At 40.0% G+C, this 14988-nt stretch overlaps 1 protein-coding gene across 3 annotated transcripts in view; it reads right to left on the reverse strand.

Moving 5' to 3' along the window:
• Positions 1–14988, reverse strand: part of USP34 (ubiquitin specific peptidase 34) — a 166672-nt gene that overhangs the window by 22342 nt on the left and 129342 nt on the right. For all 3 annotated transcript variants that reach the window (XM_075203870.1, XM_075203869.1, XM_075203868.1), the window contains 11 exons: positions 14640–14687; positions 12218–12283; positions 11966–12046; positions 11167–11252; positions 6167–6335; positions 6019–6093; positions 5591–5742; positions 4414–4462; positions 4098–4202; positions 710–754; positions 69–173 (listed from right to left, as the gene is read on the reverse strand). In XM_075203870.1, the coding sequence (XP_075059971.1) occupies positions 69–173; positions 710–754; positions 4098–4202; positions 4414–4462; positions 5591–5742; positions 6019–6093; positions 6167–6335; positions 11167–11252; positions 11966–12046; positions 12218–12283; positions 14640–14687 (981 nt within the window). The remainder of the gene's footprint in view (positions 1–68; positions 174–709; positions 755–4097; positions 4203–4413; positions 4463–5590; positions 5743–6018; positions 6094–6166; positions 6336–11166; positions 11253–11965; positions 12047–12217; positions 12284–14639; positions 14688–14988) is intronic.

Here is a 14988-nt window from a genome sequence, read left to right on the forward strand (position 1 = left end):
AAAATGAAGTTGCTGGGTATTTTTTGCGTCCCTATTTACACATGTGTATTTCCATATATAAATTTTACCTCCCATATTCTTTGTAAAATATAAGATGCAAAAGGAGGCATTCCTGGGGGCCCACCAGCAAACTCCATGATCATGGTCAGCAGCTTGAAGAAAGGATTGGCAGCCTGCAATATAAGGTGGCACAACTTTATTTCACTTTCAAAAAATTGTATTTACTACAGCATAGGGGTAATTTTACCCATTACACTGAACAATATTGGTGTCTAACATATACAGTAAGGCTAAAAGGTGAAGATCTAAATTATCAGTTATTTAATATACTAATGCTATTACTGATATTTAAAAAATTTTACTTTTACAATAGAAAACCTAATTCCTACAGCTTCAACTGTGCTACATACACAGTAACGGCCACTAAAACACAGGGAACATTAAAAACAACCATTAAATCTATATCCTCTTCAGAATGAGACTTCTCTGAACATTCAGAATTCAGGACAGTTTGCTCATAAAGGCAGACAAAGGTTGACAGACAGAAAGTGCAAGTAAGATACATAACACAGAGCAGTCAAGCACAGCAGACTGCTTTAGCTCATATACCAGAAAAACAAAAATATTCGATTTTATTAACTTAAATTTAAATGCAAATTTTGTCCTCAACCTTAAACAAGAGATTTGTTGTAATTAATATGTTGCATACCTCAGGGGTCAGCTTCGCTATAGATGTGAAAAGCATTGATGCAATCTAAAAGAAAAGAGAAATGGAAACGCATGTAAGTGCAAGCAACTTTACATATTCTCAATTTGACACTATTCTGTCCAAACTTCCTGTAATCTGCAATTAATTTGACAGTGAACACTCAAGAAAAACTGTCATTTTTTTTGTAGAGTAGATGGTCAAATAGGAGGATTCTTAGACTTACGATAAATCCTTTTCTTTGAGTCCATCTGTGGGACACTGCTACCATGGGGACGTTCTAAAGCAGCCCCCTAATGGAGGGACCACTCTGATAGCTTGGCACGCAAAACACTGCGGCCACAACTGGCATCAGAGGATGCAAAAACTTTAAACTTAGTAAAGGTATGGACAGAGGATCAGGCGGCCGCTCCGCAAAGCTGATCCACTGAAACTCCATTTTATACAGCCCAAGAAGCACCCACTGAGAGGGTGGAATGCAATATGGCCTAATACAGACCAATCTGTCATGATACAGGACTGCCTAATTGTGGATATGATCCACCAAGCAATAGTCTGCTTAGTAGCCAGTTGTCCCCTCTTATAAGCCTGCAACAGCACAAGGAGGGAATCGGTCTTGCAAATGTACGTAGTTTGTTTAACATATATGCAAAGGGCACGAACAACATCCAAGGATTCCTCAAAACGTAAGCCCAAAGATCCATCCCGCACTGTGATCTTCTGATTCAGGTGAACCTGAAACCACTTTAGGTTGAAAAGAAGGAACCATCTGCAGAACAGCCCTATCATAGGTGTGCGGCAAAAAAAGGTGTAAAGTTCTAACACACTACATGCAGATACTATGGCCAAGAGAAAAACCACCTTCCATGTGAGCAACCTCAACTCAACAGTTCAAAGGCGCACTCTGAAGAACAGTTAGCACCAAGTTCAGATCCCAGGGAGCTGTGGGCAGAATGTAAGGAGGCTGGATATGCAAGACCCCCCCCCCCCCCCCGAAGAAAAATCCTCACTTCTGGTAACTCTGCAATTTTCTTCTGGAAATAGACGGTCGATGCATGGAATCTCAGAGAGCTGAGTCTAAGACCTGCGGACAAACCACCTTGGAGAAAGGCGAAGAGACTAGGAAGTCCAAAAGCTCCTGTGTGGCAAGAACGATGCTCACACCACCTAATGTAAATATGCCACACTCTGTGATAAATGTGGGCATAAGCCGGCTTCCTAGCTTGCAACATAGCGTCCACGACTCTGGTGATAAACCTTTTGCCCATCAAAGAATGGCTTAAATAGCCACACCGTTAAAGCCAGCCGACGAAGGTCCTGGAACCGAAGAGGGCCTTGTAGCAGCCATTCGTCGTGAAGCGGTAGACGCTGCCCTTGCTCGTTTGTCAGTCGCAGTATGTCTGCGAACCAGACCCGACGTGGCCAATGTGGAGCCACCAGGATCACAGGTAGTCTCCTTGTTTCACTCGTCTGAGTTCTCGGGCCAGAATTGGCATGGAAGGAACAGATATCCCAGTGCATGGTCATTGTGTTCACTGCTAAAGCCAGAGGATCCCTGGTTCTCGAGCAGAACTTAACTTCTCCTTACAACAGGCAAGTGGTTATCAGGTCGATGTCGGGCAGACCCCACCTCCGGGCCAGCAACTGAAAAAACCTCCGGACATAGGGACCACTCGTCAGGCAGCATCTCGAGTCTGTTTAGGTAGTCTGCCCAAGCCAGAATCTGAGCTGCCACTTGCAAGCCTCCCATAATTCTGGTACTTCACTGATGATTTACATATGCCACAGCTGTGGCATTGTCGGACTGGAGTTGTAACAGAGTACCCTGCAGAACTTGCTGTGCTCCTTGTAGCAACATGGCCTTCAATTCCAAGACATTTATGGGAAACAAGGTTTGCCTGAGGCTAACAGGTCCCCCGAAGGCGCAAGTGTAACACCACGGCACCCCAACTTAGGAGGCCTGTGTCCGTTGTGACAATGGTCCAAGACCATGTGGCAAAGGAACTGCCCGTGGACAGAAAATCCTTCATCAGCCACCAGCTAAGGGATAGACGGGATTCCTGAGACAATTGGATGAACTGGGAATACAAGTGAACGGTGGAGCCCGTCCATTTCTTCAACAGGCCCCACTGAAGGTGCGTGAATGGAATCTCCCGAAGGGAAGTGTCTTGAACATGGAGACCATCTGGCCCACAAGCTTCATGCATACTAGCATGGAAGGCAGAAGGCAGGCCAGAACTCATTGCACAGAGTTCTGAAGAGGGCGCACTTTGGTGTCCGGAAGAATAATCTATTGCAACCTGGTATCCAAGATGAGACCCAGGAAGACCATCCACTGACAGGAAGTCGGTTGGGATTTTAGAAGATTTAATATCCACCTATGTTGTTACAGAAATCGAATGGTAACAGATGTTCACTCAGTAGCTGGTCCGAATCTGCCTTGATCAGCAGTTTGTCCAGGTAAGAAATTATGCTGACCCTCTTAGAGTACAGCAGTGCGGCTATTATCGCCATGATCTTGGTGAACACCTTTGGAGCTGTGGAGAGGCTAAAGGGAAGAGCCCGAAACTGATAATGGGAGTCCTCCACTGTGAACCTGCAGTGATTGGTGACCTTTCCATGGGAATTGTGCAGATAGGCATCTCAAATATCGATGGACGACAGGAACTCCAGTGATTTCAATCCGTTGATCCCGGATCTGATGGATTCCATGTGGAAATAGTCCACCCGAAGGTGTAGATTTAGAGCCCTGATGTTCACAATTGGACGGAAGGACCTATCTGGTTAGGGGACTAGGAAGAGATTGGAATAGAACCCCTTGCCTCTCTGTCCCTCCGGGACCTGACATTTAACACCTGCGTACTAGCCCATGCCTGTTCCTCCATCTGGGTTGCAGTGCTAGCCTGGGACTGTACTCCCTGAGTTCCCACTTCACAGCCCGCACAAACTGTCTCTGGGTCCTGCTATAGCACTGTTTTGTGCCACACATTGAAACATAAACAAAAAGAAACTAACAGCGCTGGCTTTCAATGAATATATTAAAGCTAAGCTCACTATGGGAGAATAGAACAATACAAACTGGGAATGGCAAATCCAATTATTTAATAAAAATGTAATACAGATCACAAGAATACATAAATCACTCGAGTGACTGAAATACAAACAATTCAGAGAAAGATCATGGCTTAATGATACTCGCTAAATGAAGAAGCAACCGCCGACACTGGCAGGTAAGTAGACAAGGCCCTTGTCTTTGAGAAAGTTTGGCAGAGCTGAACGAAACGCGTCAGTCGGTGAGAAGTAATATTACGGAAATAAACATTTTTTTTTTTTTTTTTAACCAAAACTGCACTCTACATTCTCAAGTGTCCTGTGACACACTTATACTTACATGCTCAGCAAGGCGGTTGTTGTACCGGCAAAGGCTGAAAATGAGATTACAGGTTTGTCGGATATTAATTCCATCACGTATATGTTGGAACAGAAAAGGAAAGCCCTAGAAAACAAACACATTTTATTATGGAGTCATTCATTTATATATTAAGGTATTATGTCATGACACCCTTTGCAACGCCAAACACTTGCAACATAGTTGATCATTTGCTAACTGTACAGCAAACAACTCCTGCATTGAATGAAAATAAATAAAATAAAAAAAGTTAAAATGCATTTATGTAAATATATTAAAAAGAGAAAATAATTATTACCTTTCCACCTGTCAACGCCGCCATATCATTCTGGGACAAAGTAAGATGCCTAGAAAAGGGGGAAAATACATCTCACTTGATTAACAAATACTGATAATATAATCCTTTATTTGCAGATGACATGTTAAGAGATTGTGAATTCCTGATTAGCAATGATACAGCCAAGCAGTGTATTGCTTAAAGAATAAAACTGGATTTTCAAGGAAACACAACAACCAAACATGTACATGTTTGAGAAACATTTGGTGTATACAGTTACAGGGTGTTTTCATTAATTAGTTAAGTTACATAATATGCAAGAAAACAAACCCATTAAACTGCTTAGGTACCTGTGAACAAATGTATACCCATTTGAATCAACACAAGAGACATCCACACAGGAATTGGGCTGTCAATCATATTTACACTGCATTTCATATAGAATGCTGAGCATGTGATGTACAGATGTCCCTCCATTTCCTCTGGAAACCTTGTGAGGTTATCACTGGTGTCTCCACAGCGAGGGCAGAGCAGTTGGGTTTAAGACTAAGAGGAGCTGTTCAAATAATGTTCAGAAATCATGGGGACAAATCACTTAAGCCCATGCAGTATGGACAGCTGATGACAACATATTTATTCATCATTATTCAACTCTAGAATTTTGTATCACTCACAAAGTGATATTGGGTAAATCTAATTAACACCTACTAAATGAATCAATCAGATCTACTTGTCTGTAAGTAACCTTAGAAAGACAAAGAGTGTGTGAGTGTGAGTGTGTGTGTGTGTGTGTGTGTGTGTTTGTGTGTGTTAACCAGGACAAATGCACCTGCCAGTTGGCCCAGTCTGATGGACAGGGCTGAATGGGTATATATAAAGTTGGAGGAAATTATCTGAACATTTTTGCTTTTTATAGTTTGAGAGTTAGTTAAAACGATGTTCTTTCAAATCTAATTTTGATAATGTGGCTCTATGTGTGTCTCATTAAAACACGTTGACAGGAACCCCCAAAAATTTAAAGTAAGAAACCAATTTGCAACTTAATCTATAAATATGGTTTATCTTAAAACAGCAATGAAACATTAGGTTTTCATGCCTGTGATTTGCTGTTCCTAGAAAGACAGGTGGATTACATTTACTATGATTCCAATTGTTTGCTGAAACAGCTAGTAAGTGAAAGAAATAACCATCATCCAACCTCTCAGAACGAGACTGTTCCACTAGGAAAGCTATGAGAGCAATCATCTTTTCCAAAGCTGCTGGCCTGTATTTTTCTTCAGCAAGTGAAAGAATATCTTCTTCTTCCTCTTCCTCTCCTTCTTCTTCCTCAGATAATACTTCAACTTGCGGCTGCAACACAAAGACAACTAAAAACATGATTTCTTGCGGACTAAGATGATGAAAGATTTCATAGACGTGGTAAATAAAAGTTCCCCAAAACATGACTAAAACAATATTGGCCGTCGTGAGCCGTGTTAATAAGAGTGAAATGTTGAAATCGCTTTTGGGATCTTGTAGTGTTTCAGCATAGGACAGCCAATAGCTCACACATCAGTGAATACAAATGTAGAGCGACTTGCTTCACAAAATAAATTTACTAAACTAAAAGGTAGTTCACATACTTACATTTTCAGGCCCTTTGGTACCCATGTAGAAATGCACCATGGTTGATATGGCTTGTAATGATAGCAAAAACTGGCTCTAAAAGAGAAGTTTGTAATCAGCGTAGACACTTATGAAACATAAAAGATTCACTAAGAACAAGAAGAATTACCTCTTCCTCTCCCATTTTGACAAATTCATAAAGAAAGGCAAAGTACTCTGTCAGATGCTTGCTGTGAGGCTTCACACCATGCTCCATGATAGACAGCAAAGTCTTCACAAAGCGAGTAACACAGGAACGGCTGCCTATGTCCTCTACAGGCCCATCCATGTCATCAGAGCTGGAAAATAGATCAGGGAAACAATACTAAACTGCTACAGACAAGTACCAGAGATACACACAATAGCCATATCCAACAGGGGCACAATTTACAATGAATGAAAAATTCAATTACAATAAGCAAAATATTCATCTCTATTATATAACCTATTATACTAGTTAACGTTAAAACAATACAGACTGGAATGTAAACCTGTTTTGACAAATCCGCTTCTAACTTCCTTTTCAATAAGCATGTATGTAATCTCTATAAAAACCAGTGTTCATTAGGATTTTTCTACTTTTGTTATATATTTATCTCTGAATCCAATGAGGGACACTGGAACACTAAAGCCTGTCTACCTCTTTGACTTTCTCCCTGGGGAATAGAGAACTGGGGAAAAAAAGGGGAGAGAAATCTAGGGCCCTTAACAGGCAGAATTTTATCTGGACGGAAAAAAACTCTAGAGTACTGTTGGGCCTTGCATGCACCTTCTAGTTCCGAAGCCAGATGGCATGTCGTCTAAATTCTAGCACCAATGAGCCTCATATCATTGGTGGATTCCCCTATTTTGAGGCCTCACGCATATGCTAGAGCAAATCTGATTGTTGTCTGTCACATTCCAGACCCTCTACCAATTGCTCCAAACACGTCTCACATTACCTTTACTGACCAAAGTCGAAGTTAAGGTGGGTCTAAGAGAGGCCCCTGCCACAGTAAATTGTTATAAGGGTGGTATCACTTTGCCTATCCATGCTCTTCCATGAGCTAGCAGTGTTCAAAATTAGAATAATGGTGGTTTTGGATAGATGAACTATGAGAGCAGGATTTCCATTTTCACATATCTTTGCTAGGGAGAGGATAAAAGGACTGCAATCTGTGCGAGACCTGAAGTCTATGGTCCAATCTAGCCCATGGTTCGCGAAGCAGGTCCTCCAACTGAGAAGATGAGGGAAAGGAAGAGGGAACAGATCTGAAATTCAGATTCCTCGCTTTTCTTAATCTCTAGTGTGTGCCTGACTGTGCACACAAAATCATCCACTCCCTGCTTCCTGTTGGAATCCTCATCAGGACAGGAGGAAAACCCAGCTTCAGAACTTTCTGCTACTTCACCTTTCTCCTTGGAAGAAAACTCAGAATCAGACCCTTCCAGAATCTGTAGAACAGCCAGAAAGTTAACTTCTTCTGTGGTCTAAACGTGGGGGCAGTTGTCCGAATCCTCTGCACTGAAGAGGATACCTGAACTAGAATCCACACCAACCTAGCCAGACCCTAAGCCCAAGCAGTCTTGTCAGGTGCTGTAAAGGCAGACCCCAAAGGATGCTGACAGAGACTTGGGGTTGACATTTAGCTCCCAGAGGCTGCTGTAGAAGGGAGATAGGGGGGAAAGTCCCTGCTCTGCTCCTAGGTTTCTGCATTGAGGTGTGAAATTGCATGGGTCAGAGATTTGGCCCAGGCTGGTTCCGCCAACTCAGTTTGCAACTGTTGCCCCTCCAAACTAGTTTCTGAACATACCTCATTTTTTTCTCTGTCTGGAAAGAAGAGTAAGATAAAGAGGACAAATTCAGTTGCACAATCCAGAAGTGGAGCTGCAAAAACATACATAAAGAACAGCACCCCGGGGGTTTGGCCTGGGAGCCGAATCGGATGGCCTGATGTTAGCAGAGCTCCTGCTGGCAACCCCGCAAACTGCTCCCGCTTCTAGCCTCATAGCACTCTCACCTAAGGAAACTACTTGCGAGTGATCCCTGTGACAGAGGACCCCTGGGTCATTCCATGTCAGCTAAACGAGGGGTGTCCAGCACCCATCTCAGACTTGTTTGAAAATGTTTTAGTTGAGAGGATGTCAAAACAACTATTTCTGCCAATTATCTCGAATGTCTGACAATTAGTTGATTAAATATTGATTTTTCAATTTATTAAATAGTTTACTAATCGTGGCTTCTTTATCCAGTTTATTTGAAGTATCACGGGTGTTTATTAAGGAATCACCACAAAATTTGGACCCCTAAGGTAACTCTTCCGCCTGAATTCAAAAATCTAAACCAAATTACTTTATCTGCCTCATGTTTTGCGTTACGGCAAAAATGCATGTTTTTTGAATAAAATTAAAAACGCTAGGTTCAAATAGACATTAGGGATCCCATTTTTGGGGGGTGTTTTAAAAAAAAAAGGCATACATTACTACCACAAAAAAAATAAAATCATCAGGGTACTCTGTTTTATAGTGGAGAAAAAATAATAATGAAGTTGATGCTCGATTACTGTTGTACCACATACATAATTAACATAAGAAACCATGAAATTTAAAACCTTTAACATAACTTTAGTCCATAACTGAAGTTGAGTCAACAATCATTATTTTTCCCTTGTTTGGAACTTCTTGTAACGGCCTGTAATTTTCCTTAATGTGTCGGCAGAAAGTGTATACTGCCTTCCAGTACTTCCTTGGATAGTAGGCACTTCTGTTACACAGAGGATGTGAATTAAAGGAACAAAACACTTATCTCTTGAAGGCCAGGACAGCACATTTGTTGATTGGTTTCGTTTCATGAAGTGTACCAGCACATCCAGATGTTATCATACACTGCTGCTATGTATGTTCCAGGTTGCAGATCACTTTTGGCTACATTTTTTGTGACTGTGGTCATAGTGACACTAACTCTGGTTCCTGCTGTCTTTATGCCGTCGGATGACAATCGATATACGTGTAGCTCATCATTACTAATAGGCCGAAATCCGTGATGAGAACGTGTTCCTGCCACAGTCTTTGCTGTTTCTAGACGGCTATGCAGCTTGGTTTTGCAGTCTTGTATTTCGCTTTGTGACATGTAAAAAAACTTTATGTCATGTACATTTTCATTTGCCCAGCTATACAGGTCCAAAGGTGTCAAGATGTGATGGGTTTCCACTGCTTGCAGACTGGTGTGGGTCGCTAGACGTTTAACTGTCCCTCCAATGCCATCACACAAACTCTTACCATGAGATGTGGCAAAAAAATTCCATTCTGCTTGAATGTTGAAGTCATCCTTATGGAAGCATAAGTTCAAAAAGTTTTTGCAGTTCTTCTATTGTGCACTAGCACCATCAATAAAGTAGTAAACATACTCCAAATTTGGTAATAGTTTCGCTAAGTGTTTTATAACTACCGTAATGAAGGCATGCACAGTTATGGCTAAATGGTCATGGGCATCGCTAATAACACAGAGGCTCACACAGTTTAAAGTGTCACAATCATCTTGCCTAAAATATACAACAAATGGGTGGAGTGTTGCTTGTGAAGTGTGCCGGTGAAATCCTTGAATTGCATCCTGACACACAAATGAATAAGTTTCTGCAAAATCTAGTAATACAATAGCTTCAATTTCTGGGCAAACGGTTTCCTTCAGCTGGCGTAGGTATTCAGCCTGTGACTTCACTGCCACATACAATTCATTTTATGTGGATTCATACAGACACAATGTAAAACGGCCAAACTACATAAACCCACAGCATGTAAGACACAATGTATGTACAGAGTGGGTTATTTGGCCTGGTCTCACTCATATACCATTCCATTCTACCACCTGAGGATGATCTCTGAGTCGCTTGAGACCGGGTGGGAAGTTAACATTCAGAAGGCTCTGATGGAAAAATCCAATAATATGTAGCTCTTTAGGGATTCACAACTTGCTCCATCACAGCCATTTTGGTCTCCGTATCACTGAATAGTTGGGACTTACATATTTCTTGTGAATGGTCTACATGGAGAGCCCTGGCTCTTCTATTACTGACCACACTTTATGCTGGATACGCTTATCATATTTGATTATCATTGTACGTGGTTTTGACGACATTTCTTTTTTTGTAACGTTGTCTTACATGTTGATGAAAATAATGAGGTTTAAAAACCCCCAAAAACAAACAGCACCCAATGAACCTCACCACTACACAGCTGAGGGGGCAGACAGGAAGGAGAAGGAGCTGTTGCTTCTGACTTCTCCCAAGATGACTGTTAAGCCCTTTTGGTGGGTTTACATAACTAGGAAGCCACAAGAGGCTCCTTGTGTAGACTGTTGACACATTGACGGCAATGACTGTTTCAAAGTGAAAAAAAAAGCAATATGAATTGAAAAAACATAATATAAATGTAGAGGCTACCTAAGGGCAAACATAGAAAACATGCCTAGTGGGCACTGAAAAAAATGAGACCAAAGCAGCCATTGGCGGCATAAACTGAGAGGAGCTTCAGTTTTTGCCGGTATACTTAAAGTGCTTCTGTCTATGCTCTTGACACAGTGTTCCATTGTCCCCATTAGGATGAATGAGAACTATTAGAAGTTTCCTTGGATTTTGTGAAAAGCATTCAGAATATAGCCTTGTGCTTTTATATAGCCACATAACTCAATGTAGAATTTACAGCAATAAGTGATCCCTTATACAGAATAATCTAATATATTGGCAACATAATACTTCTATACCTAAATTTTCATCATTCCTAAACTTGTACTGCTAATTGTTTTCAGTATGTGAAAAACAAAAGCTTTAGCTAGAATACTTTTATACCCAATCCCATTTAGATGATGGCCATGATTATTTCCTCAACTTCCTTCTAGAAATTCTATACTGTCTGTTCTGTCAACAGCATGAATTATCAGGTCTCTAAAGCACGTCATTTTAGAGACAAATTTGCTCATTTCAGAGGGGTTTTGCAAATACAGACCTGTGACAGTTTTCTAGCACATATAGAAATACATTAAACCCAGTTAAAAGGAGTAAATGATCACTAAGTTGTGCTCTATGTAAAAGAACAAAAACCTTAATTTCCTGTGCAAGAGTTAGAGAGAGATATATTAACAACTGGCTGGCTTACCCATCTTCTATGCCTGGCTGCAGGTATAAATGAGCATGTACTGAACGCAGCCTCTGAATAACATGGATACAGAGACGCTGGAACATCTGTTATGATTATAACATCAATGGAATTAAAAAAAACAGTTTTAAAAGACATTTGTTAGATAAAGTTTTGCAACTATTCATTCATATGTATCATAGTTTTGAGATGTTGATAACTACTAGAAAAATACGAAATTACAGGGGAACAGAGTGAGGCTATTGCAATTATTATAAGATTTAAATGAAATCCAAACTGTAATGCTCCAATTGTAAACTAAAGTTTAGTAATATGCAATTTGCTGTACTGCCAAGGAGATTCAAGTATACATTTGCAAAGCTATTTACTCATATATACTGTGGTGGAACTATATTACCCAGCATACCATGTCAGTTATGGCCTAATAGAACATGTGAGTCAAAGCATATCCTTGCAAGGCCATTATACCTAGATATGTTTTCTTACGGATTTATGTATGCAGAATTACAGTGGTGGAAACTTCTGGAATAATTCTAATTCCAATCTATATAAATCAGTGAAGAAAATAAAATTATATTGTTTAAACACAGGATAAATAGCTGCCTGTAATGTATGTATCACCATTCATGCAGTTGTTACATGTTAGTCTCTCTCTCAACAGGCTACTACATTCCCTATAGTAGCTCACCACTATTTAGCACTGACATATGCCATTATATTATATGGTTTCCTCAGTGGGCCCTTCACGCCCCAGTCTATGGAACAAAAACTTTTATACACATAGATATGATTGACCCACCTGTCTAACAATCTGGTTTGGACACTTGATCAGAATCTGCATAGGCCACCAATCATCATCAGCCATGCGGTCCAAAAACCACTGAAGGGATAAGAACAAGCTTAGGAATGGATAAAGCATGACTGAAAATAAAAGCACCGAATTAAGATTTTATATTTCTCATTTACTGCATCTGCCATTTGCAACTGAAAGCAATATGCGTCAAGAATATTCCCACTGTGCATACTTCACTAGACACTTTATACAACTCACCTCACAAGCTGCCTGGCTGTTGTTAAACTGCTTTGTCAGTAGTTCAATCCACTGAAGCATTGTGGGCTAAAAGAGAAAGAAACAGTAAGGAAAAAAAGTGAATGATTTAACAACTTAGACATTTTTTCCAAAAGGCAAATGTTTTGTATTGGTGTATAAGTCCAGTGTAAAAAAAAAAAAAAGAAACCCCGCATTTCAATACTTTTCAGATAAATTGAAGCAAAAAAGATTAGTCACAACTGAGAAATAGAGGCCTTCAGAATGGTCAATCATGCGGTTCAAATCTGCCTGCTTGACCCTGAGACCGTGTTCACATCTGGCTGCCTCATATAAGTAGTCTGTCTTTTGATTAGACAGCACGAAAACACACACAAACCTCACTAGTTAGGTACAGAGAGTAATAACAATGCGTTAAAAAAAAAAAAAAAGTTACATTTGTTCAACACAGCATTTTATTAATATGCAGCTATACACCGTCAGTGATATTGCATGTTTTAGAAACATCTGGGAGGCTAAGAAGAGGTCTCGCATAACCCTATAAGGTGAGCATGTTGCATGACTTTTCTTATTAAAAAAAAAGTTTTTAATCAAGTAAAGGTTCTGAACCCCATATCAGGGAGGCTCTAATATCCCACAGTTACAGCAGCTAGAGATATGCACTGCACTCACCCATGTTGGAGATCAGATTGGTTTAAATGGCAGGATAGTGCAAATCTGCATGGGCGCATATTACGCACTCTCTTTCATCCACAGTGATTTCACACAAGCTTCACTAACTGGAGTAGCACTCACTCTGCATCAGCACCCCAAGTGTTTTATAATATAAGTGTACCAGTAAACAAGGTGTCCTTATAGTGATCAGACTATACGAATGCATTTTCAGTTTTGTTGATGTCTTATAATTCATGTTTCAAAACTCCTTAATAACATTGTATTTAACAATAGCTCACTAAGAGCAATCCCTTCCCAAACGGTTGTATAATGTGAGATATACTCAGCCCTATATTCCCTAGATTTACCAAGTCTGAGTATGCATGTAAACAGGAATGAATAGTGTGTTGAGTGTCATCATATTGGACAAGTCTCTGCTTATTTTGATGGAAGTAAGCGGGGCTTGACTAAATAAACAAACATTCTCTGTAGACTGGAGTTCACTACTGAAAAAGGTCATAAATGGTAAATTTTGGATGCATAAGGGATTTTCACAAAGTCATTTAAGCATGCATAATATTTCTCAAACTCCTTGTAGTTGAGAAAAGCTACAAAAGACAGCATAAAAGAGAATCTGGGAAGATGATGCACTGGCAAACATCCAGTAGAGTAGAAATGTTAAAAACAAGAGGCAAATTACTAAAATTGATTACAATTATTGAAATGCAAAACACAATGTCACTAAAATTTCAGTACGGGAAAAAAAGAAAAAAAGAAAATGAAAAAAGAAGCTATGCTCTGCTTTACAACGCTATATACGCCAAAAGAGTAATACAAGGAAAGATGTTAAATGGCAAAGTAGGACATATGGACGTAGAAACATGTGGGTGAAATAGACAAACATTTAGAAACAACCTTGTGGCTGGATCGCCAATACTTAGCTTATAAATAGACTTAAATCTAACACAATATTAAGGATTTCACAATCTGACCACCATTACCTGCATTACCACACTGTGCAGTATCAAAGCAGGGTAACAATAAAAGGTTTTGGCAGCGTAGCACAAGACACACTGTAATAAAATCTTCTATGAGCGTGAAGTGTGTAGTTAATGTGGCGTCTGATTGGATTACCTCGTCTCTTGTCCAAGCAGATGAAACATTCACGCCAGCATTCTACTCAATAGACTAACCAGGATGGCTTGAAATCACCACCACTGGAAATCAACACCACTGGTCTAAAGAAGGAACACCCGCTAAAGTACCACATTGTGGCAACACAACGGTCTGTTGACATTACAAGATGGATAAACCCTTTAAGTGTGATTACATGCCTGATCCAGGCATGTTCTTATCTGTGCTATGTGGAAAGTACCTCACTGTTTCTTACCTTCCTCCCCAGTATTCTCCAATCCTGCTTCTTCTTTGTTGACTGACAGCACCAACAGAGCAACATAGATGGTTAGAATCAAAGCAGTGCGAGTGGGGTTACTAGGGAGGAAGGGAAAGCTATTGTGGTCTCTTTTCTATAACCCAGAGTAAAATATGTAATAATTTAATCCTTATAATAAATATGTATTGCAAGCATAAAATTCATGTGCAATATGCAGATTTTTTAATAACATGCAAAAAACAAAAAAAACAAACACCCCCCCCAAAAAACAACAGATTCCAAATAAAACCTCTGAAATAAGTTCATATGTATACAATACATGATCCAATCAAGTATTTCTTAATGAGTAATAATAATAAAAAAACTAGGAACAAGTACCTTTTCTTTTGAATGAATAAAGGTCTCCAAAACAAATGATGTACTAAGCTGTAAGAAAACCAAAACAAAAAAACATACACAAATATAAAAATTGCAATTGATAGAATGACTCGGCAAAAGCCCTTAAAACAATTAACACCTACAACTCTGTCTACACAGATTTAACATAACACTACTGGTGGATGCAAAATTCAAGATTTACTGTTAAAACTGAATGCGGTCTTCTCACCAGTCAAAGCTACAGAGGTCATGAAATCATTCACACCTCTTTTTGCATAGTAGCTGCCCCAAACTACTCACCCTTGGAAGCCCATGGCCAGCTACTGTTGCTCTTCACAAGCAGTTGCAG

Source organism: Mixophyes fleayi, chromosome 3 (genome assembly GCF_038048845.1).
Source record: "Mixophyes fleayi isolate aMixFle1 chromosome 3, aMixFle1.hap1, whole genome shotgun sequence".
In the NCBI taxonomy this organism is placed as follows: Eukaryota; Metazoa; Chordata; class Amphibia; order Anura; family Limnodynastidae; genus Mixophyes; species Mixophyes fleayi.